Source organism: Pelophylax lessonae (assembly GCF_965119305.1).
Source record: "Pelophylax lessonae genome assembly, chromosome: 13".
In the NCBI taxonomy this organism is placed as follows: domain Eukaryota; kingdom Metazoa; phylum Chordata; class Amphibia; order Anura; family Ranidae; genus Pelophylax; species Pelophylax lessonae.
The window spans coordinates 67171814-67197927 of NC_138780.1; the positions used below are offsets into that span (position 1 = coordinate 67171814).

Genomic DNA, 26114 nt, shown 5'->3' on the forward strand with positions numbered 1-26114 from the left:
TAATGAGTGCAATCCATAATGGAACGTCAGGGGGAGCAGTAGACTTCCATCTAGTAGCTATAGCCTTCCTAGCATAAAAGAATGTCAAGCGGAGAAACAATTTAGTACGAGCAGGGACGTCCTCGTCATCCACATAACCCAGCAGACAACGAAGGGGGCTACAAATATTGGATAACTGAGAGATATCTGCAATAAAAGCTGTGACTTCCGACCAAAAGGCCCGGACAGGTGGACATTCCCAGAACATATGAAAAAATGAACCATCAGCAGCAGTACACTTGGAGCATAGCGGAGAAGGTAATGTACCTATTTTGTGCAAGAATACGGGGGTATAGTACGCCCTGTAAAGAAGCTTCAATTGGATAACCCTATCCCTAGAGGAGATAACAGGTATTTGTTCCGGAAGGACGTCTTGCCACACCTCATCCGACAATTCCGGGATATCCTCCCGCCACTGAGACTCAACCACCGCGAGCCGTTTGGAGTGAGAATGTAAAAGTCGAGTATAATATGTAGAGATCAGCTTCTCATGTGAAGAGTCAGAAAGAAGGTTTTCCAAGGGGGTCGGTTCAAGCGAGACATCACGAAGGCCAAACTGTGCGGCCGCCGTGTGTCTCAATTGCAAGTATCGGTAATAAGCCGTGGAGGGCAGACCAAAGGTAGATTGCATGTCCGCAAAGGACCTGAAGGTTCCCCGGACATACAAATGAGAAATGGATTTCACGCCGAGGCGGGACCAGAAAAGGCCATCATCCCGACTAAAGAACTCCTTCAGCCGCGGATTGCTCCAAAGGGGGGCATTGGGGGAATGCAGCTCCGGAGAGTCGGAACCATCCAAGGCCGCAGCCGCGAAAATCCGCAGGGTGACAGAAACAAGAGCAGTGTTCGGTCTGCCCATAACGGATCTTCGATGTATCAAGTTTTGCAGTGATTCATAAAAAGTGAAAGTAATTTTGGGTTGTCCCCAGAAAAGTAATAGAGGGGAAATCATCCAATGGTGACCCTTGTTCTGGTGACCTTCGGGTCTCCAAGGAATTCCTTTGTTTTGCAGGGATTTTCTCTCACTTTCTGTTTGACTATGGGACAGGAAGTGAAGGTAAATCTTCCCAATGGGACACAGATAGCGAAAAAAAAAATCTTACAGGAACTTAAAACTCTCCATTACTATATCCAAAATGAAAAAAAAAAAAAAAAAAGTTTTGCCTTTAGTTCAACTTTAACTTATGTAAAAAATGAATTATTCAAACACTGCTATTATACAGGTTGACAAATGAAGCAAGAGGTTGTACCAAAACATTTGAAAGAATTCGGAGTGAATGGTTGAGTAATATTGATAACTGATAACTCTGCTTTGTAGCTATAGTTCCTGGAATCACAAAACCACCCACACCTCTACTCACTATACATTTGTTGTGGCAGGAAAAGTACACAATAGGACGGTTTATTTCATTATGACTTTTTAATCAAGTAAAATGTTGTTACACAGCTATTTCTTTCTTTTCCCTTCTTTCCTTTTTTATTCCTGCTCCTTGCTTCATAATAGTTGAATCTTGTTACCTCATGAAAGTCATTGAGACAATAAAAATATTCTATCTGATCAATGTATTGACACCTATACTATATATACTGTAGATCAGGGATCTCCAAACTGCAGCCCAAGGGCCAGATGTGGCCCTTTGCCTGCCTTTATCGGCCCTTGGGGCACTTTTCCTTCCACTGATGAAAGATACTATTCTCCCCACTGGCACCAACAATGGGGCCTAATTCCTGTTACTGACATCAACAATGGGGCATTTTTCCTCCCAATGACACCAAAAATCAGGCAATATTCCTTCCACTGATCCAAAAAACTATTACTCCCATTGACACCAACGATGGGGCACTATTCATACCAGTGACACCAATAATGAGGCACTATTCCTCTCACAGAAATCAACGATGGGGCACTATTCCTCCCACAGAAATCAACGATGGGGCACTATTCCTCCCACAGAAATCAACGATGGGGCACTATTCCTCCCACAGAAATCCACAATGGGGCACTATTCCTCCCACAGAAATCCACAATGGGGCACTATTCCTCCCAGTTATAGCAACAATGGGGCACTAATCCTCCCACTGACACCAACGATGGGGCACTATTCCTCCCACTGGCACCAACAATGGGACACAATTCCTTCCACTGGCACCAATGATGGGGCACTATTCCTCCCACTGACAAAGATCGGGCACTATTCCTTCCACTGGCACCAATGATGGGGCACTATTCCTCCCACTGACACCAACGATGGGACACTATTCCTTCCACTGACACCAATGATGGGACACTTTCTCCCACTGACACCAATGATGGGGCACTACTCCTCCCACTGGCACCAACGATGGGGCACTATTCCTCCCACTGGCACCAAAGATGGGGCACTATTCCTCCCACTGGCACCAACGATGGGGCACTATTTCTCCCACTGGCACCAACGACAGGGGACTATCCCTCCAACTGACACCAACGATGGGACACTATTCCTTCCACTGACACCAACGACGGGGCACTATACTTCCAACTGACACCAACGATAGGGCACTATTCCTCCCACTGACACCAACAATAGGGCACTATTCCTCCCACTGACACCAATGATGGGACACTTTCTCCCACTGACACCAATGATGGGGCACTACTCCTCCCACTGGCACCAACGATGGGGCACTATTCCTCCCACTGGCACCAAAGATGGAGCACTATTCCTCCCACTGGCACCAACGATGGGGCACTATTTCTCCCACTGGCACCAACGACAGGGGACTATCCCTCCAACTGACACCAACGATGGGACACTATTCCTTCCACTGACACCAACGACGGGGCACTATCCCTCCAACTGACACCAACGATAGGGCACTATTCCTCCCACTGACACCAACAATAGGGCACTATTCCTCCCACTGACACCAATGATGGGGTACTATTTCTCCCACTAACCCTAATGAAGAAGTACTATCGTTCCACTGACACAAACGATGCATTGTTTACTTCCCCTGATGCCTGGGAAATTTATACTCCCATAAGCCACAGTCTGGCCCGCCTAAAATCTGAAGGACAGTAAACTGGCCTTTTATTTAGAACGTTTGGAGACCCCTGCTGTAGATCTATAGTATATTATGATGATTTTGATCTATTGTCATTTCTGTATGTACACAATTCTTTAAATAAAAGAAGTATGAAAAAAAGATTTACTGCTCAGTAGAAGTGTGCTAGGGAAGCTGTATATCAGAAAGCACAAAGAGCACAACAGAGCACCTGAGTTTTCAGAGGCTTATTTGAAGTGGCGACACATGGCAATAGTGATTTAAAAGTGGTAATAACAGATTGGATTTCACTAGATTAGGTCATTCTAAAGAATACAAGAGGAGTGTCAATGTGTTCTTTTAGGATTACTTCATTGTGCACTGCATTGGACTTTATTAAAGGAGAAGTATAGCCAAGCTATTTTGGCTGAACTTTCTCCTATAGATCACAGCAGTTCATTCTGACAAAAGCCTGATGTTAGCTAACATCACAGAGCCAGTCCAGGCTCTGAAAAGGTCCCAACCATATGGTCAGGATCCACCCAGGTGCCTGGAACAGCAGCTGGTTCAGGCTCTCAGCGAGATGCTGAGAGCCTGAGCCAGCCACTCCCACCCCCTCCACAACCCAGCGCAGAAGGAGCAGAGCAGAGAGCCGGTGACTAACAGTCTGCAAGCTGAAGAAGGAAAACGGAGTAATCAGCGGTCTTTGAACGCTCAGTTATCGGTTTTACAGGCAATGGATGACAGCTGCAGTTGGAATCAGTGCTACTGCCATCTAGGGCAGTATGACTGTTTTAAAGCCATTCTTATCTTTTAAATTAGCTTGTTACCTTCACTGCCCACTGTTTCTGTGTCAATTAATTTGTGCACATTTTTAAATTACAAAAAAATGGAGTGTAAAAATTGCGGCTTATTCAAATCCAGTACTGAAAAGTGTGATGTATAGATCATTACATTTTTCTACTACAGACATAGCAAAGCATTTATATATAGGCAAATCGTTATTTTACCTTGAGACTGAGCTTCTGGATTCCACTGCTGATCAATAGCGGCCTCGTCTCTCAGCTGAGTTAGTAGATCATTCACTTTTTCAGTCTGAGTTCTCCTGTCGGGTGGTTGATGAAGCTACAAAATGTTGTATATAGAATTATAAAAAACCTCTCGAATCAAGAAACTTGCATCTCACTCATGCGGACACTCCTGTGCTTCGCTTGTCTAAATGCAGAAGTGATCTGGGTAGTATAAACAACTTTTATGCTTCACAGATTACTTTTTCCCCACACTTAGATGTTTCTGTTTAAATATTTAGCTGCGGTTTGTGCATGCATTTAGCTGTGTTTAGGACTCGTTCACACAGTAATGGCATTTTTCCATACTGGACAAACACCAATCACCACTAGGACACTTTGAAAGCAATTGCGTACTATGTGCCCCATTTGCGCTGCACCACAGGCTGGAGGTGCGGTGCAGTGAGCTGTGGTAATATACAGACATGCTGCATGTTACCGCAGTACATAGAAAGGCACCACATGTCAGCGCACAGCCGTAAAATGCACGGTGTTGTTGTGCAGAGACATGAATGAAGTGTTGATTTGTGCACTTCAAATAAATTTAAAAGAAAAAAAAAAAAAACAGAAAACTGTGAGATGCCCTGAAACACGCATCACGCCGCCTCCTCACTGCAGCTGAAATGGACAGCTACCTACAAGCTAAAACTGAACCTTTAGTTTGCTGGGCAGTGTGAACGGTCCTTAGCATTTCCAATAAGATCCCAGACCAACAGAATTTTTTTTTTTCCTTTAAACATGGCTAAACTGACAGCACCCAAATGCAGGCAAATGCTCAGTTTGAATAACACCATTGAAAAATAATTAAATACATTTACATGTGTTAGAAATGCCCTATAAACACATAGAAATACTAACAGCTGCAAGTGCTTTTGTGAATTAAGCCTTAATGTTACTGTACAATTACTTATTACATCTATGATTGCACATTTTGTTATCCCCGCACACTAAAAAGACAAAGATAAACATAGTGGGGGAGATTTACTAAAAGTGGAGCACTCAAAATCTGGTGCAGCTGTGCATGGTAGCCAATCAGCTTCTAACCTCAGCTTGTTCAATTAAGCTTTGGCAATAAAACCTGGAAGCTGGTTTCTAAGCAGAGCTGCACCAGATTTTGTACTCTCCGGTTTTAGTAAATAACCCCCAGAGTGGTTTTCAGGTTTTTTTTTTTTTTCTATCATACTACTATATAGTCACCTTTTTATGTGAGCAAGAAATTATATTTTTTTTATATACAGTACATCCAGAAAGTATTCACAGTGCTTCACTTTTTCCACATTTTACAATCTTATTCCAAAATGGATTCAATTCTTTATTTTTCTCAGAAATCTACAAACAATACCCCATAATTACAATGTGAAAGAAGTTTGTTTGAAATCTTTGCAAATTTATTTAAAAAAAAAAAAAAACAAATCACATGTACATAAGTATTTACAGCTTTTGAAAAAGTGTGAAAGGTGCGCTTATTATGTGATGCGTAAGCTGCAACCAAGGTCCAAATAATGTTATTAAAATTGATCAAGTAAAATGTTGGTGTGCTAAAAAAAAAAATCTTTCAGTGAAGTGAAAACACTTATATTGCATCAAAAAACGCATAAAGTTGAGTGACTAATGTACAAAAACATATGAGCAAATATGCAAAGAGTTTGAACAAAATCAAACAAAAAGGGTAAATAAACAATAATGTGACATCCAAGTGAAGTGAACTGAGTCCAAAAATAATTATGTGACAAAAGTTCATAAGTTGCCAAGATTTCAAACAAGCTTCTTTCACACTGTCCCTATGGGGTATTGTTTGTAGAATTTTGTGGAAAATATTGAGTTTAATCAATTTTGGAATAAGACTAACATAAAATGTGGAAAAAAGTAAAGCGATGTGAATACTTCCGGATGTGAATATATTCCGCTCACTCCCCTAGCTCCTTGTCCGTTTCCGATGCATCTGACGTCACCAAGCCGACTCATCCTCGCGCTTTCCAGAGACACCACTCATCTTCGTTTCGGGATCTCGCTCATTGCTGTCGGTAAGCCATTCGAATTTTCATGTTTGGATAGGCGCTGTTTGTGCATTTTGTCGTTTTACTTTCTCCTTTTTTCTTTTCTTTTTATGTTCAGATTTTGTGGTCTCGTTTTTCGGGTTGAATCTTGCTTTCAGAGGTCATCTGTCATGCCGCATGGTTCGAAGTTTTGTGTCAATGCTGCATGTTTTCTTTATTTTTTCGCATCCTACGGTCTCTTTTCCCTATTCTGTCACAAACTTACGACACCTTTTTGCTTCCACACATTCTGATTCTCACACTTGTCCTATGTATGTTTTCCAATTTAATTTTTTCATGTTAATCTGCATGGTGGTTTCAAACAGTTTGCACTTTCAGTTTCTATCAGCTTTCCTCAAGAAGGCTCCATGGTCGAACTCACGCATTTCTAAACTTGCAGTTCGTTCGATCTCTCACATACACATTCCATTCATTTTGCATATTCCTTTTGCATCATCGTTTACACCTCCTTACTTCACACACACTATTTGGTGTTTTGACTATTGGCGTTTAGGTACTGTCTTTTTTCTTCATTTGGGGGTTGCCTTCCTTTACGACCTGGACAGTTGTGATCAGTTAGCTTGGGGCAGTACAAGCTGTTGCATCCATTGATCATGCGGTCATCTGGTTGCTAAATTGTTACATGCCTACAAAAGGTTGATACCAGCCCAGAACACCCTGGGGCTCTGGTTCATTCTGTTGCTCTGTTCATGCCACAAACCTGGCAATCTAAGTAATCTGTAAAACATTGCCAGTCGCCCCTGGCAAATCTCGGTTGCCCCACACCCTAGTGATCCTTCCAAATTTTACATATTGTCATTTGTTCAACTCTTACACATTTCTCGCATTTACACTGTTTCTGCTATGTTGCTTTTTTGTTCTGACTACACCTACTCTCGACTTTCTCTAACACATAACTTTATTGTAGCTGGATCATGTCCGAACTTCTCAGAGCGACAATTCCGCTTTTGCCCCACCTACACCCAGGGGTTCGGAGCACGGCAGTGCTCAAAACCTAAGAAGGTGGACCATTCCGAAGCTTCCGGCAAAGCTACAGCATAGAGGCATTCACTACCCGGCCACAGCTCGGAAAGCAGAGCTGTTAATTTGTTGTTTCCGCCCCCATCAGTAGCCAGATCTAGCTCAGAACCAGTTTCTCTTCAGTCCATATACACAGCACTAACTCAGTTACACGTGATGATCAACACCTTATTTACCTCTATCCATGATATCCAAGCTGGAGTGAAGGTTTTAGAATCTTATTCTGCAGCCGCTACACCAGAGCTAGTAGCAGTTCCAGCATCAGCAGTCCGATTGCAGGTAAGACGGATCCCAATCACACCAATTATCCAGCACATTTCATCCCAGCCAACATCGGAAAGATATTCTAGAGGGCAAGGGCGTGAACTTGGCCTCACTCCTCATTGCCGCAAGGGATTTGCCGATAATAAATGTCTTCTGTTTGCAGAGACATTTCAGTCATGGCTAAGTGATATGGCTAGTTGGTGTTCCAGCTTGGATTCTGGGAACCCCCCGGTTTTCCCTACTACCATTCAGGCTTCACAAGGCATTCTTCCCATTCCTGCACAGCGCCCTCAGGTGGATGAGTTAGGTCAGCCTATTCAGTTGCTCGAGAAGGCACAGATATGCAATAATTTCAATTACACCACCTGCACTTACAGCCAATGTAGCTCGTTACACATCTGTGCTACCTGCCATAGAGCTCACCCCAAATCCGCGTGTACTCTCATTCATCTCTACACCACCTAAGCTGAGTGAACGTACAATGGTTTTTTCACGATCTCTCCTCACAGCCGCCTCCCTCGCTCACGCATTTCTTAGCACATGGTTTTTGTTGGGTTTCACACTGGTCTCATCACCCTACCACAGGCCACCCAAAAAAAAAAAAAACTAATTTGCTGTCTGCCGACACCGACCCGGGGGCTATTGACACTCTGTTGCAAACATAGCTAATAAGAGGTTTTATCATCTGACCTTTTCTGTACCCCCATTTAGTTCTTGGAGAGTTAACCCTATTGGGCTTGTTAAAGGGAAATTTTCCAATAAACTTGGCTAATTTACACTTGTCCACTCCTCATTCTACTCACATCCCCAGTCTAAATTCCCTGTTTCTGTCCGTGGAGTTCTTGCTCAAATACACATCCGTCCGTTGATCAAGCTTTACAATGTATTGTTTGCATAGGAGCATATTTCGGATGCCTTCAAGCTATTGCCTATAGATCCGTCCTTGTGGCAGTGGCATGGCATTAGGTGGTAGGATTTATATTATTCGCCATAAAACTTACCTTCGGCTTTAAAGTAGTCCATGGCTATTCTATATTTTCGTTTAATAAATTATCTCATAAAGTAAGGCGCTGTTATGACAAAACTTGCGTACTCAGTGTACATAAAATATCTAAAACAGCTGAGTGAAATCAATTCCCTATAAATTACATGAAGTGCATGTGAAAAAAGTAAATATGTTATGAACAGTACATAAAATTGTAATATCGTTTTGAAAAAAAAAATCCTTTTTTAATAATAATAATAGTGCCAATAATCCGTGACGCTCTCCAATCACTGTGACCACAACCAGTCAACGTGCTCTTCTGCCTTAAAACAAGTGCTCCACCTCAGACAAAAATACTGCGCTCACCGAGTCCCCAGGTCCCAGGGACCACTAGGCTTTGTATGGATAAGAACGCCAGACCATCCAGAGATCCTTTCACAACGAACGCTATTCGCCTTAGTGCATAAACTCCCCTCAGATAGCAGATTGTATACAACATAAAGGCAAAAGAAACAAGGTGATCGTGCAACACCGTTATTTGAAAATCTTCCCTATAAGCATCTCTAGGTATTTAGCTTACATAAAAAGTGCCTAGACCGGCACCAGCTCAAATCGGCTCTTACACCCCTCAATCCTTGACACCGGTAAGATCTCACCCACTCACTCTGATCCGCCGGCTGGCGTGGGTTCCACGGAGGCACCGGACATGACGTCAATGATTTGATATGCAATTCTAAAAGCAACCAGATCACTATGCATTTCGCCTGTCATAGGCAAGTTTTTGGTGAGTCACTCACTTGGCCTGACTAACCCCCCACAGATTTGTACAGATCAAAAGAAGTCTTTGGTAATCTCAACATGCAGGAAATAAAGTAGATGGTCCTTTACAGTCTATCATTTTTTTTTTAGGCATTTCATTAAACACTCGCTCCATTAAGGCCAGCCTTCTACTTGACAAGTTGACTCGCCGAAAGTTCGTTACAATCCTTGCAGGTCATGCTTAATTTTGCTATAAAAGGATCATTCCTCAGGGTTGATCTTTCATTTCACGTCTTCTGGCTTTTTTTACCACAGGCTCAGGATCTGCACCAAGTCCTTATATTAGATCAATCGGCTATCGCTTATCTGGCCATGTGGGAGGACTTCCTAAATAACTGGAACAGTGTGTCAATGTTTATTCCGGTTGCTTCTGCCTTTTCTCCTCATGTAGTTACGGATGCTGTGGTTTCCACCAGATTTGCAGCCATTTTTGGCCCTCACTGTTTTGTGCGTCCATGGTCTCAAGATGTTTTGCTGATCCCTAGGTTAGTCAGACGCCCTCCTTGTTTGCGTTGTATCTCATAGTAGCAGCAGCTCAGGTTTGGGGGGGGGGTGGGGGGTCACATCTGGGTAGGGCAAATGGTAGTTTCACCACTGACAATAAGGCAATAAAGGTAGGTCTAAGTCTTTGGCCATATAGTCCTTTTTGAGCAGACTGTTTCAGCTTTCACTACAGCACAAGTTTAACGTTCACTGCTCCTTTATCCCTGGAAAGTACAATTCTGCAGCAGATGCGTTCTCGTTTTAACTTTCCATTATTTTCCAACAGAACCAGGAGCTGACACAACAGCATCACCTGTCCCACATTGATCTCAGCTGATTATGAATTAAACGGTCATTTGTACAATGCCGCTGATCTGATCACTCAATCCCTGTCCCGCAATACCCTTAAAGCATACCATACCGCATGGGACACTTTCAGTAGGTTCCAAGTCTCTTACCCCAGGTTGGATGTAGGTGACATTAAATAGGTTTTGAAATTGTGTCATATTGTTATACGGATTGATAGTCACCAGCTATCTTCTCAGGGAGCTCTGAGAATCAAGCGATTGGCAGGGTTTGATCACTCAGTTCTCAGTCTTCGAGCTGGCGAGGGGGCGATGCTGCATCCACCTAGATAAGTATGATTAAAAAAAAATAAAAAATTCCCATATCTCTCTTTTAATGCGTCAGTGTGGGTATTGAATACAATCTGCCATACTGTATACGTGCTAGAATTTATATATATATATATATATATATATACATATACACACACACATACATACATACATACACACACACCCCAACTCTAGAATGGATCTAAATGATTTTGTTAATTTAGTGTCGGTATTTTACACATAGAAAGAAGGCAGACAGAAGACCGTAGAATTTTAAAGATGGCATTTCCCATCAAAGGTAAGGTATAATAAGCTACACAATGCAATTAGGTTCTGTTCACACCTGAGCATTTTGGAATCGTGGGCAGAATTTACTCGAATCTGCCCACAATTTTGAAATTGCAGCAAAATGCTGGACGCGTTTGCGATGCCATTATTTCTTAATGGCACCTCAAACACGGTGCAATTTTGCCATGATTGACGTGCTACAAAATGCACAAAAATTATGGCAAAAAAAACGCAATGCCACATGAGCCTTGCTCTGTGCCGAAATTTGGTACATGAGCTTCTTTGGTGCGTTTTTTGAATGGAGGGAGGCCCATGGTGCGGTTACAAAAACATGCCAAAAAAACTCAATAAAACGCAGCATGGCAGGTGTCACGAAGCCAACGTTTTTACCTAGGTTGCAGAATTACATATTGTTACATAGTTAGGAAGTTTTAAAAAAATTATGCCAATCAGCTTTAACCGCACACAATATTACCTGTGTGGTTTTAAAAACCCACAGTTTGTTTTATTAAGAGCATTAAAAGGAAACATTACAATTAATACCGGCTTGGACGTTCTAGAAGCAGGAGTCCTTCCTTGCAATATTGCAAGTCGGTCTTCCATTTCCTGTAGTGATGGAACACGGCCTTGTGTGTTTTTCTGTAGAGCTTGCACTCTGGATTCTATTTCTGCCGTTGAGGCAACGGTTTCTGCGTAAAAGAAAAGCACCTACATCAAGCAATGGGGTCACACAGAGGTGCTTAAGATGCTTGGATTTTCCTTTCAGTCACTCCAAGAATTGCTTTAAGCTGCATCAAGCTGCTTCTGAGCTAGTGTTCACAGTGGTTCTTAAAAAGTACACAAGTCCCTATAGAGATGTATACTGTAGCAGTACAAAAGGTGATAACAGACCGTTCAATAAAAGCAAGCAATGCTTTTGAGTTTTATATTATCGGGGAGTATATCTTGTAATTAAGCATTAATGAGTGCTACATGAAGTTGGAAGTGCTTGTTATAGCATGAGAGGATTTTTAAACTTGCCTTGAAGTGAGGATGGGCAGATATCTTCCCCACACTTTGTTCCTAAGAAGGTATAAGTTTAGCTATCCTCTATCATCCAACAGCCAATTATAAATCGCCAGATGTTTCACCAAGTACGATGGGAAATTATATACCTGCCTAATCTCCACAGAATATGTGTGCTGCTACAGTAGATCCTGTCTCTCATACCTAGTACACATGATAAGAATACTGAATGAATGATTTTCTGTTTTTTTGGGGTTTTTTTTTGGTGGGGGGGGGTCATGGTTTGCATGCTAGTCTCATATCAAAAACCAATAGGTTACTAAAGTTATGAAAATTCTTGCAAGACAGAATACAATTTTGGAAGTGATGTAATGTATTCTAATGCATTTAGTTTCCAAGCATGTATGGTCTTAGTCACACATTTTTTTTTCATACAAATACTATACTAGTCACACGAAAATCGTCCGTTCTGTTATTGTACAAGAACATTTTTCATGCTTGGGACTTCGGATATTTCCGCATGAACTGTCGTGATCGGCTCTTGAAAGCGGTGTACTAATGATTAGATTATTGTCGTGCTGTAAGTTGTATTTGTCATCTGATTTTCTCATCGTGTGTACTAGGCATAACTCAGCTGATGGATGAATGCAGCACATACTTATTCAATAATATACCAACTTGCACAGAGACTTTTTAGAACATTGTAAAAATCTCTGTACGGTAAAACACATGCTTAATGGTAACCATTGGGAACTGCCATTGGTAAATTCTTTTAAACTAAGACTAGAGTTCAGCTTTTAGTTTCACAGTTGAACAGGCGTCCCTCTTTACTGAAATGGCTTACTCTGATTTCACTGCACATGATGAGCTCCTTATAGGTGCTCATGCTGCACTGTGCCATTCACAGAACCCCTTGTATTTTTTTAAATGAATACAAGGTATTCCTCGATTGGACCAGGTAGAGAAAAGGGGCAGTGACCTCACAATGTTTACCTCGTCCAAATATGCAAGAGCAGAAGCCACTCGGCACATGGCTCAGACAATCATGGTGATCACTGTAGTGGCACAAACTACTACAGTGATTGGCAGCTTCCCCAGTGGTCCCTTGGGTTTTCCACATGGCCAGGTGCTATAACACCTGAAAATGCAGAGGCGTCGAAAGGACCCGCCGCAGCATCGTAAGCTGTACAGTGCTGTATCCTAGAACAAAAATGAGCTGAGCGCTGCCCAGCCATTCACAGAAAGCTTTGCATTTCATGAATGCATTCAAAGCTCCCTCTAATCTGCTGAATTAAAGATTGTGACGTTATATACCTGCCTCTGCGCCTCAGTCAATCAGAGGAGGCTTCGTATTCATTCAAAGAATAGAAAGCTTGCTGTGAATGGCAGCTCTCAGCTGGACTTGATTTTGTTCCAGTAGCTGGGCGGGAGGTTCTTGTCTCATAGCCAGAACACAGTATTGTATACTGTATGTAGTTAGGGCTACATAAAGTTCATACAGTGCTGGGGTTTGCAAAGTGAACAGTTCCTTTGGACCAGCTTCATCCAAACAAACAATTTCAACTTTACTAAAACATGGAGATCAGCCTCAGGTTCACAGCTCCTAACTACTCTGAAAACATGAGCAAAAAGGGTGATGAATTTTTATTTGGTTCTGTAAACTAACCTTTACTGGCAAATATAGCTGTAGGTTACATCTGAGTAGCTTTTTGTTTAGTTGCATTGCTATGAACAGAAAAGTCCAGACATTTCTACTCACTAGGTTTAGTTTCTTGCTTAAGTTTCTCAAGGCGTTCAGCAATAGCTCTGTCTTCTGCAGACAAATCATCATACTTCAGGTTCGTTCCTCCAGGTGGCAATCCGGGCCCCACCTGCATCACTTTTTGTTGATTCTGTCTGGCTTCTAGCGCGGCCACTCTCCTGAAATATAGCATTATTAGTTTCATTGACTTTTACCCAATATAATGATTTCCTTACTTGGCTTTACATGCTGTAAGTTCAAGAATTTTCAGCAATGTGGTTTAGCAGCTATGTACTCAACCCATGTGTGCAAATCTGTAAAGAGTAACTGAAAAGATTTTCATCTACAGTATCTCACAAAAGTGAGTACACCCCTCACATTTTTTAAAATATTTTATATCTTTTCATGTGACAACGCTGAAAAAAAGAAAAAATGGATTTTTGTAAAATCTTACCGTAAAATCCTTTTCTCTTAGCTCATTGACAGACGTAGTCCTCGGTGATACAGCACCTTCGGGTTATGTTGCCTCCACAGGAGTAGGACTAGACAGGAAATAAAATGCTCTGGCCACACCCTAGGGGCAGTCCCAGAGGGTATATCCTCTCTCTCTCTGCCTCAGCAAATCAGTTATGTCATAAAAGCAGTCTTTAGAGAATTTAACCCAACCCAACTCAAAAAAACAGAGGGGCGGGTACTACGTCTGTCAATGAGCTAAGAGAAAAGGATTTTATGGTAAGACTTTACAAAAATCCATTTTTCTCTATCGCTCATTGACAGACGTAGTCCTCGGTGATACAGCACCTTCGGGAAGTCCCAGAGCAGTATCACAAATGAGGGGTGGGAAAATGGAAATCAAATCCAAATCTAGAAGGCCCAACCGGTGCCAACTAGAAGTTTACAATGCTCATCCTTAATGATGAGACTCAACAAAAAAATTTTCAAACAGAAAAAAACCCTCGAGGTAGACCACCGGTCTCCTCAAATTGCGGCCTGCAAAACCTTGCGGCCAAATGAGGCATCCGCCGATGCCATCACATCAATTTTATAAAATTTTGTAAAGGTATGTACCGACGACCAGGTGGCCGCTTTACATACTTGGACCACTGACGCCTGATGGCGAAAGGCCCAGGAAGTACTGAGCGCTCGAGTGAAGTGCGCCCTAACAGGGAACGGAGGATTCCGACCCTTAATAGAATAAGCCTGTACCACCGTCTGACTGATCCATGTAGATATGGTCGCGGCAGACACAGGCAACCCCCTTCAAGGGCTATCCGTGATCACAAAAAGTGAGTCCGTCTTACGAAAACCACTTTAGGAAGGAAGGATGGATTCGGAAGAAGAACCACCTTATCCCTATGAACCACCAGATCTGGGGAACGACAGGATAATGCGGCCAGTTCTGACACCCTGCATAGAGAAGTAATGGCCACCAAGAAGGCCACCTTCTGGGAATGTAAGCAAGGGAATCTCCCTAATATCTTCAAAGAGAAGTTTCTGAAGAACCAACCACACTAAATTAAGATACCAGGCGGTAAGGGTGCGCGCACTGGCGGAGCCAGATGTCGCACCCCCTGGATGAAATTCCGCACCAAGGAATGATTAGCCAAAGGTTTCTTGAAAGAAGATTGCTAACGCCGAAAACCTGACCCTTGATCGTGCTCAAGGATAGTTTCTGCTCAACCCCTTGTTGCAGACAGACCAAAATTCGGGTCACCGAATAGGTATGTGGGGAAAATCCAATAGATTCACACCATGCAATATAAGACTTCCATGTGCTGCAAGTCGCTTTCCTTGCTTTAACTGGAGGTAGGAATAACTGAAGCTGACACTCCCTTGTCCTTCAGTACCTGGGTCTCAATGGCCAGGCCATTAAGCCAGCGACTGTAAAGCAAGATGGAAGATCGGTCCCTGAGACCGCAAATCCTCCCTGAGAGGAAGTCTCCAAGGAGCGTCCGCGACTAGCCTCGCCAAGTCGGCGTACCAGGCTTGACGAGGTCAATCCAGAATTTCCAGAATAACTGGAATTCCCTCCACCTCTATCCTGCGAAGAAGTTCCCGTAGCAACTTGAGAGGATGGAAGGCATGCCGTAGCTGATACTGCCCCCACGGGGCGATCAGCGTTTCTGCTGCGTCCGCTAGAGGATCGTGACGCGAGCTACAAACCTCCGCACCTTCCTGTTAGGCCAAGGTGCCAACAGATCCACATCCGGGATGTCCCAATGAAGGGACAGCTAGGGAAAAAACCTCTGGATGAAGAGGCCATATGCGATTGGATCCGAATCGGGCTGCTCTAGAGCTGCTCGATCCAGTAAATCAGACAAAATCTGATCGCTCTCAGTTCCGATACCCTATTGGTAACCTGGATGCTATCGGAAGAAATGACTTCCCCTGGTTGAGCATCGGAGACTTCCTGGTCCGCTCGCTCAACCGGATCCGATTGTCCAGGGAATCGGAATTCTGATTCCATTAAAAAAGAATCTCCTTCAGGAGAATTCGGGTATGAGACTGGGTATACGGTACTGCCTCTAAGAAGGCCACCATCAGTCCCAGCCAATTGACGGACAGCAACATCCGAATCGTTGACTGAACCTTCTGGAGTTTCCCAGCAAGGAGAAACTCTCTTGCCCAGGATGTATCCAACCTTAGGCCCAGATAGTTCAGTCTCCTGGTGGGAACCAGGGATGATCTTTGGGAAAGCGAAAAAACGCTGATGTCCTGCGATGATGGGGATATAAAGATAGGCATCCTATATGTCTATGGACGCCAGGAAATCTCTTTTATGCAGGGAGGCCACCACTGTACGGATGGACTCTATTTCTTCCCAAGTCCAGATTTGGACGCACCTTGCCCTCTTTCCTGGGCATTGTGAATAGGTTCGAATAGAACCCCTGAAACCGTTCAATGTTAGAAGGGCAGAATCGCACCGGTGGAAGTGATCGAAACTCGATCCTGTGTCCTCCAGAAACCGGTGAAGACATCCCCCCCCCCACCCCAGAGATGGGTAGGGGCGCATCAGGCTATATTCTTCAGGCTTGGCTGAGCCGGACTCTTTGTTTACCCGACCAGCGCACTTTGAAACCCCTCTAAAGGGGCTTTGGAGGGTTTCGCCTTATCGCCCGCCCTCGCGGAACGAACAACTCTATATGAGCAGAAAAGGAAGGTCCTCGTTAGTTACGAGGTCTTTTTATCCTAACAGTCTGTGGCAAGACAGCAGGTGGTACCGTCTATCCTATAAAGAGGAATTCCTCAAACGGATAGCACCTAGCCATGCGTTTGGAAATAACAGGGGTTTGTTTCAAAACGACCCCATTTGGGTAAAGGAAAATCCTTCGCCCTTTTGGTAGGCTAACAAGTACCAAAAGGAATCTCAGTCTCAGCTACCTCTGCCGGTGTAACCTCAAGACTAAAGGTTTCCTGGACGGACACAACTAGTGCATCCACCACTCTTGTGCTATGGCGGAGGCAGAAACGTGCTCCTCACTGCTGAGGAGATATTACCTGAGACAACAGCCCCCTAAGAGGGACCTGCAACTGCATTGACCAGTTCCGAATCCGTATCTGAAGTATCTGATAAACAATAGGGGTAGGCGGGGGTCGCTACTTGACCCCCGTCCCTGACAGGCCACCTCCACCCGGGATACCAAAGACTCCAAAATTGCCGATAATGCATTAAAAACAAGTGGGGTACTGGAGGGTCCTGCGGCCACCTTGAGGGGATCAGGTGGGGATACCTATGCGGCAGGGTCAATGATTATACAAGACACTTGCCAGCGACAAAAAATGACAAAGTAAAAGAAAAAAAAAAACTTTTTTTTTTTTTTTTTTGTGTCCCCCAGTCGCAACAGCGCCCCTCAGTGTTACCTGCCTTTTTGGACCCCACAGAGAGAGAGACAGACCCCAAGGCTCATCCCTGATGCACAGAAGTTTTCATCAGCTTGCTCAGTGCTTGTCTTGTTACAGACAGGAAGTCTTTGGCCCTATTTCCTGGGTAAAAGAGGCGGCTCCGCCCCTTAACACACCTGCCGGCTCCTCCCCCTGGCTCCATGAGGTGTTTGAGTCACCTCAAACATGGCCGCCCCCATGCTGGAGACACGAGGCTACACAAAAAAGGCGGCCTCGTGCGATCTACCAGACAATGGCGGCGGCCTGCACAGAATAGCGGCATGTCTGCAGAAGGATCTCGGCCTCACAACCCTTCACCCTCATGGTGGTCAGCGTGGTCGGAGGTACCGGACCCTAGCGGGCCGTATGCGGTCCGCTGCTTAGCTGGAGGAATGATCTGGAATGCAGTATACATGTATAGACATCGCCCTGTGGCTACTGACAGGTAGGATACCTTATACTATCACAGTAAAGTTCTAGTACTGCCACTGACTACAATCATTTACACATCTTTACAATTAGATTGTCAGCTCCCAAACCAAGCCTCCTGGCTTCTTGTACACAAAAATCACACTCAATTAGGGGGATCTGTGACATGTTATAGGATAGAGGGGAACCCATCCTTACCATTACAGAGAGGGGCCCGCGTTCACCACAAGACCCGTCAGGGGGAAAGGGGGAACATACTACTCACCATACCGGAACCAGGCGGGCGCCAACTCCTGACAGTACCCCTCTCCACCGGGGTGGGAGGGCTGTCGACCAATACGGGCGCCGTGACTCATGGTCTTTGGCGTTTCAGCGAGACGTTTAACTCGCAGGGTCAGTCCCCGTCCAGTGGGACTATGTCGCGGTCGACCCAGCGCGGAGCTAGGGCCTGCACGCGCTCGTAGGCTGAACTGGGGTGACCACTGGATCTCAACATCCAGCCCGTCGCCCAGTTCAGCTTTCTTGCTTGAAGATCTCACAGGAACACTGGAGAAAAAAAGCTGTCTTAAAAAATTCTTTTCTAAGAAAAAAATCCTGCCAGGACCGAAGATCCCAGCAAGGTATCTAGGTCCTTACTCCTGACTAGACAGAAAAAAACTGATTTGCTGAGGCAGAGAGAGAGAGGATATACCCTCTGGGACTGCCCCTAGGGTGTGGCCAGAGCATTTTATTTCCTGTCTAGTCCTACTCCTGTGGAGGCAACATAACCCGAAGGTGCTGTATCACCGAGGACTACGTCTGTCAATGAGCGATAGAGAAATGACACTTTGCTACAATGTAAAGTAGTGAGTCTCCAGCTTGTATAACTGTAAATTTGCTGTCCCCTCAAAATAACCCAACACACAGCCATTAGTGCCGGTTCACATTTCTGCTATGCGGGAACGCTGCGAATATACAGCGTGTTCCCGCATCGCATCCGCACCCCTGGCAGTTCACACTGCCATATGCAATACGCTGGGGGTGTCAATTAAAAGTGAACGACACCCCCAGATCAGATCGCATATCACAGTGCAATCTGAAAGTTCGCACAGAATCGGATCGCCCTAGTGTGAACCACCATGCGATCCGATTCTGCCAAAAAAGGGTCCTGTGCGAGTTAGGTGCGATTGCGGTGCGAATTCAGCCATACAATCTGTATGGCTGAATTTGCACCGCACAGACATCATAGTTAGTGAGGTTGAAAAAAGACACAAGTCCATCCAGTTCAACCCATGATGCGTGTGTGTGTTTGCTTTTAACCGTACATTGTGTACCCCTGTATGTTGTGGTCTTTAAGGTGTACATCTAATAGTTTTTTGAAACTATCTATGCTCCCCGCTGATACGACTGCTTGTGGAAGAGAATTCCACATCCTTACCGCTCTTACAGTGAAGAACCCCTTACGCACTTTAAGGTTAAACCGCCTTTCCTCAAGTTTTAGTGAGTGGCCACGTGTCTTATTGTATTCCCTTTCTCTGAATAGTTTGTTCCTTATGCTAGGGTCGCCAGTACAGTATTTGTACATTGATATCATATCCCCCCTCAATCGTCTCTTCTCCAGAGAGAATAGGTTCAGTGCTTGTAGTCTTTCCTCATAGCCGATGTCCTCCATTCCCCTAATTATTTTTGTTGCCCTCCTCTGGACTTTCTCCAGTTCCAGCACATCCTTCCTGCGGACCGGTGCCCAGAACTGGACAGCATACTCCAGATGTGGCCGGACCAGAGTCTTGTAGAGCGGGAGAATAATCTCTTTATTTCTGGAGTGAATCCCCTTTTTTATACATCCCAGTATTCTGTTGGCTTTGCTTGCGGCGGCTTGGCATTGCATGCCACTGCCAAGCCTGTTGTCTACCAGTACCCCCAAGTCCTTTTCCATCCTAGACTCACCCAGAGGTTCACCCCCTAGTGAATAGCTTGATTTCTGGTTTCTGGCACCCAAGTGCATTACTTTACATTTTTCTACATTAAACCTCATCTGCCATGTGGTTGCCCACCCCGTTATTTTGTTCAGGTCTGCTTGCAAGATTTCCACATCCTGCATAGAAGATATTGGCATGCCTAATTTAGTATCATCTGCAAATACTGAGATTGTACTAGATATCCCCTCCTCTAGATCATTTATGAATAAATTAAACAGGATTGGTCCCAGGACAGAACCCTGGGGGACCCCACTTTCCACACCCGCCCAATCCGAGTACTCCCCATTAATCACCACCCTCTGTACTCTCCCCTGGAGCCAGGTCTCTATCCAGGTACTCACCTTATGATCCATACCTACCTTCCTTAGTTTGTACAGTAAGCGTTTGTGAGGAACGGTGTCAAAGGCCTTTGCGAAGTCCAGATACACCACATCCACAGGCTTACCTTTATCTAGGTGGCAGCTCACTTCATCGTAGAAGGTTAACAGATTGGTTTGGCACGAACGATTTTTCATGAATCCATGCTGATTTCTACTTATAATACCATTTTCATTACTAAAGTCTTGTATGTGGTCCCTTATCATCCCCTCCAAAATCATTGCATATAATTTTAGGAGCAGTGCGTTCCGAATCACATGCGATCTCTGTGATCGCATAAATGTGAACCAGCACTCAATGTCTAAACCACTGGCAACAAAAGTGAGTATACTCCTAAGTAAAAATGTCCAAATTGGGCCCAAAGTGTCAATATTTTGTGTGGCCACTATCATTTTTCACCACTGCCTTAACCCTCTTGGTCATGGAGTTCACCAGAGCTTCACAGGTTGCCACTGGAGTTCTCTTCCGTTCCTCCCTGACGACATCATGAAGCTGGTGGATGTTAGAGACCTTGTGCTCCTCCACCTTCTGTTTGAGGATGCCCGTCAAATGCTTAATAGGGTTTAGGTCTGGAGAAATGCTTGGGCAGTCCATCACCTTTACCCCTAAGCTTCTTTAGCAAGGCAGTGGTCGTCTTGGAGGTGTGCTTAGTGTCGTTATCATGTTGGAATACTGCCCTGCGGCCCAGACTCTGAAGGGAGGGGGAATGATGCTCTGCTTCAGTATGTCACCGTACATGTTGGCATTCATGATTCCCTTAATGAACTGTAGCTCCCCAGTGTCAGCAGCACTCATGCAGCCCCAGACCATGACACTCCCACCACCGTGCTTGACTGTAGGCAAGACACACTTGTCTTTGTACTCCTCACCTTGTTACCACCACACACGCTTGACACCATCTGAACCAAATAAGTTTATCTTGGTCACATCAGACCACAGGACATGGCTCCAGTAATCCATGTCCTTAAAGTCTGCTTGTCTTCAGCAAACTGTTTGCGGTCTTTCTTGTGCATCCTCTTTAGAAGAGGCTTCCTTCTGAGATGACAGCCATGCAGACCAATTTGATGCAGTCTGCGCCGTATGGTCTGAGCACTGACAGGCTGACCCCCCACACCTTCAACCTCTGCAGCAATGATGGCAGCACTCATACGTCTATTTCCCAAAGACAACCTCTGGATATGACCCTGAGCACATGCACTCAACTCCTTTGGTTGACCATGGCGAGGCCTGTTCTGAGTGGAACCTGTCCTGTTAATCCGCTGTATGGTCTTGGCCACCTTGCTGCAGCTTAGTTTCAGGATCTTGGCAATCTTCTTATAGCCTAGGCCAGTGATGGCGAACCTTGGCACTCCAGATGTTTTGGAACTACATTTCCCATGATGCTCAACTACATTGCAGAGTGCATGAGCATTATGGGAAATATAGTTCCAAAACATCTGGGGTGCAAAGGTTCGCCATCACTGGCCTAGGCCATCTTTATGAAGAGCAACAATTCTTTTTTTCAGATCCTCAGAGAGTTCTTTGCCATGAGGTGCCATGTTGAGCTTCCAGTGACCAGTACGAGAGATTGAGAGCGATAACACCAAATTTAACACACCTGCTCCCCATTCACACCTGAGACCTTGAAACACTAACGAGTCACATGACACCGGGGAGGAAAAATGGCTAATTGGGCCCAATTTGGACATATTCACTTAGGGGTGTACTCACTTTTGTTGCCAGCGGTTTAGACAATTAGGGCTGTGTTGAGTTATTTTGAGGGTACAGCAAATTTACACTGTTATACAAACTGTACACTCACTACTTTACATTGTAGCAAAGTGTCATTTCTTCAGTATTGTCATATAAAAAGATATAATAAAATATTTACAAAAATGTGAGGGGTTTACTCACTTTTGTGAGATACTGTAATAAATATAAAGCTGCTGCAGTACCTTAGAATTGTGGAATTGCATTAACAGCATCATAAAAAAAGAACTAAAATATCCAAATTCAGTAGAAGCCGAACAGCTTTTGATATCTATTGATCCGTTTTTTCCTCTGCACTGTGCTGTTGCACCCACGGTAGTTTAATTAACCAAGGTTTCTATTTTTAGATTTATTACATAAACTAACAGAAAAAAATTCTAAGGCATCCACATGTGCAGCATAAAAAACAGGTGTATTTCTACATCTGATAGGCAGAGGTTTTTGTGTAAAGACTGCTATCAGCAGCCAGTCAAAATCAATGACAGGCTGAAACATGCTTTGGCTGTTCAAGCACCTAGTGGCACTCGAGCACAGGGTGGTATGCCTCAAATTAGGACTTTCTTTGTTAGGGGCATATGTTCTTATATGCAAGTACCACTTGAATGCATGTGTACCATCTTTACTTCCGGATACTGAAAGATGCAAAGTTTGCACCTGTGTGCATGAGGCCTAAAAGATCTGCTCAAAATTAGTAATCCTTGGAATACCATAGATACAATAATAAAAATATTCATCATATAGTAAGCTAAAAAATATATCATGTATTAGAACATTAATAGGGAATTGAAAAGCTAACTTCACCTTTACCTGTTTAATAAGGTAGTGTAAAGTGCAAATGCTATGTGCAATTTGCAATAACACTGAAAATATAGTTATTAGTTTCTGTTATTTAGTTACAGTAGACTGAATTGTGATAGGCTGACAAAGTCTGCTACACTTGCCATCATTATACATCCAATTCTGTTGCTGTAAACAACTCACCGACAATATGATGCACCAGATTTTGTACTCTCCAGTTTTAATAAACCCCCTCCTCATGTTGTCCCTGAAGTTGAAAGCAGAAAAAATGGGCATCGTAACTCTCTAATCACCACTACCCCGCAGCGATACACGCCCTCTATCGAAATCGAAAGGAGTCTCGATTTTAGTAGCCAAAAACTGCCCTCTACAATTCACTGAAACCCTCAAAGATGGGGAAGGCAGATACCTTCTTATTAAGGGCACAATTCATGGAAATCATTATTAGCTAACATTTATGCACCAAACCACCATCATGTTTCCTTTTTTCTCAAAATCTCTCAAGTGTTAGCAGAATTCAAAGGAGTTCTGATCTTAGGGGAAAATTTAATGTAGCCCTGATCCCACTTCATGATACATCCAATAAAACATCCTCCATACCTTTCAAAACCTTACGTGCAATCAAAAACAACTTAAAAGAGCTATTGCTCCATGACACATGGCGTACACTAAACGCAAACACTCATGACTTTACATTCTTCTCTATCCCCCACCAGCGTTACTCTAGAATTGACTACTTCTTCCTAACCCAACCAGACCTTCCAATGATCCTTAAGACTTCAATTGACCCAACGTTCATTTCGGACCACCACCCCATAACTCTGACCATAAAAATTCCCACCTTGATGACCCACACCCTTTTGGAGACTGGATGCCTCTCTCCTTACGGACCCGTCTATAACAGCTGAGATATTCAACTACGTCTAAAACAATACTTCACCGAGAATGACCTTCTAGAGATTTCCTCTTTACTGTGCTCAGAAGCACATATATGTGTGGCTCACCGATATCCCTGGCCACCAAGCGCAAAAAAAATGAGCCAAGCGCGTATTGATTTACTGACCGCACACATTCTTAACTTCGAGAGAGTCCACAAACAATCCCAAGCGTCACAAACCCTCGCAGACCTAATCCAAGCCAGGACTAACCTACTAGATGAACTGAGGATAAAAATAATGAGAAAATGCATCCTTTCCCAAAAACTATTTTATGAATTTGCAAATAAATCTGGGAAACTCTTAGCAAAATCACTTCAAACCAAAAAAGCCGCAGCCACCATCCACTCTTTAAATGATCCCTCGGGCAAAAAACTGGTCTCGAACCAAGAGATAGCTAATCAATTTGTACAATTTTATTCCAAACTCTACAACCTACCCTCTTCAGACTTACAAAGCAGCAACTAGAATCCAAAGAATTTGAGAATTCCTTCAAAAATACAACCCACGACCAATCTCGGAGACAGATGCCGAAGCTTTAGAATGCCCCATTAATGAAAAATAACTTACTGAAGCTCTCAAACACACGAAACCGGGCAAAAGTCCAGGCCCCATGGTCTGTCAGCAAGCTATTATAAGACGTTCTCACATACTTTAACTCCTCACTTCCTAAAAGGATTTAGCTCCTTAACAAATCAGCCTGGCTCCCTCCCCCAGGATCTATTATCAGCACATATAACGGTTATCCCAAAACGGGGGAGAGACTCCTCTTTGGTCACAAACTACAGACCTATATCTTTACTCAATGTAGATCTAAAGCTCTTTTCGAAGATCCTAGCGAATCGTCTTCAGGCCCTGCTTCCCCAACTTATCTCTTTGGACCAGGTGGGATTTGTCCCTGGCAGGGAAGCAAGGGACAATACTATCAAAGTTATTTATATCCATCACTGGCTCACCTCCAACAACAAACCAGATTTCTTCCTTTCCCTTGATGCAGAGAAGGCTTTCGATAGAGTGGCTTGGGACTACATGGCTGAAAGACGTATGGCCATTGGATTCGGAGAGCACAAATGTGCAACTTTATTTCTGCACTATACTCATCCTCTACAGCCAGAGTGAGGGTCAACGGCCACCTTTCAGAAGCCTTTCTGGTATCTAATGGAACGAGACAACAATGCCCCTTATCCCCCTAATTTTCGGACTTACTCTTGAACCCCTACTCAGACGGCTAAGAAATAACCCTGACATATCAGGAATCCAAATCTCAAAACACGAATTTAAACTCGCAGGTTATGCGGACGATATTTTTTTATTCCTTTCCAAACCTCTCACCACTCTCCCGAATCTCCTCAAGGACTTTGAGGTATTTGAAAAGCTAACAAACCTCAAAAGCAATTTTTCAAAATCTCATGCCCTTAATGTATCTCTCTCTCAAAGCATACTGAAACTTTGTCAGGACAACTTCCCATTTTCTAGGAAAAAGGACTCCCTATCATACCTAGGCATCCAACTCCCAGCTTCTCTCTCGGACATATAGGCCAAAAACTTCTTGCCATTCTTCAAACCATCCATAAGACCTAAAATCGTGGTCAACGGCATCTTTTCATGGTTTGGTAGAGCAGCAATCATTAAGATGAACACCCTGCCCAAGATTTTTATACCTAATGCTAACCCTCCCTATCAAACTTCCGCCTAGTTTCTTTACTTCCTACAGGAGGACTTGCTCAGAATTCATTTGGGGGAAATTGAAACCAAGAATACGATATGATACACTTAAATATCCTAGAATGAAAGGCAGAATTGGACTCCCAGACATTCTCAAATACTACTATGCATGCAATCTGGCTAGAAGAGTAGACTGTAGCATTCACTCCAAAACAAAAGACTGGGTCCAACTAGAACAGCTTAACACCCAAACCCCTCTGAACAAACTCCCTTGGACAAACACAACCAACATGCAGATTTCAATTGGAACCCACCCTTTATAGCAAACATTGTACATACTTTCAAAACAAACAGCCACAAATTTCAGGTATCATCATCCCCGGGCCCTTTCACACCCATCGGACACAATCCCAACTTTACCCCCGGATTGACAGGCTTTCCTCGCAGACATTAGGGCCTGATCAGAGCATTAAGGCTGAACATTTCTTTGAAAACAGGGAATTCATCACCCTTTCAGCCCTCCGCTCACGTACACTAGCTACTACCTTCCCCTTCTGGTCATACCTACAAAATCAGGCACTTCCCGAACACTCCAAATACCACACCTAGCTACTCACGCCCCCACACTCCCTTCGAAGCATTATGCGCCAAACAAGAACCCCAAAGGCACCTGATAACATATATACTATGTTATTCCAAGACACAGCCTCTACATCTAGCAAATTAAAACAGAAATGGGAACAAGATCTAAATGTCAACCTCACAGATGCTGAATGGGAACAGATATATACAATCGCTCACAAGGGATCAATTAACGTCTCAACACAAGAAAATAATTTTAAACTGTTAACAAGATGGTACAGGACCCCTCTGAAACTTCATAGAATCTTTCCCTCAACACCTCCTAA

General features: G+C 43.8%; 1 protein-coding gene across 1 annotated transcript in view; it reads right to left on the minus strand.

Annotated features, from left to right (window-relative positions):
• ZFYVE19 (zinc finger FYVE-type containing 19) overlaps positions 1-26114 on the minus strand; it is a 74261-nt gene that overhangs the window by 23118 nt on the left and 25029 nt on the right. Inside the window, exons 4-6 of the mRNA XM_082275192.1 lie at positions 13431-13591; positions 11210-11355; positions 4077-4191 (exon numbers count right to left, since the gene is read on the minus strand). Coding sequence (XP_082131318.1) covers positions 4077-4191; positions 11210-11355; positions 13431-13591 — 422 coding nt within the window. The remainder of the gene's footprint in view (positions 1-4076; positions 4192-11209; positions 11356-13430; positions 13592-26114) is intronic.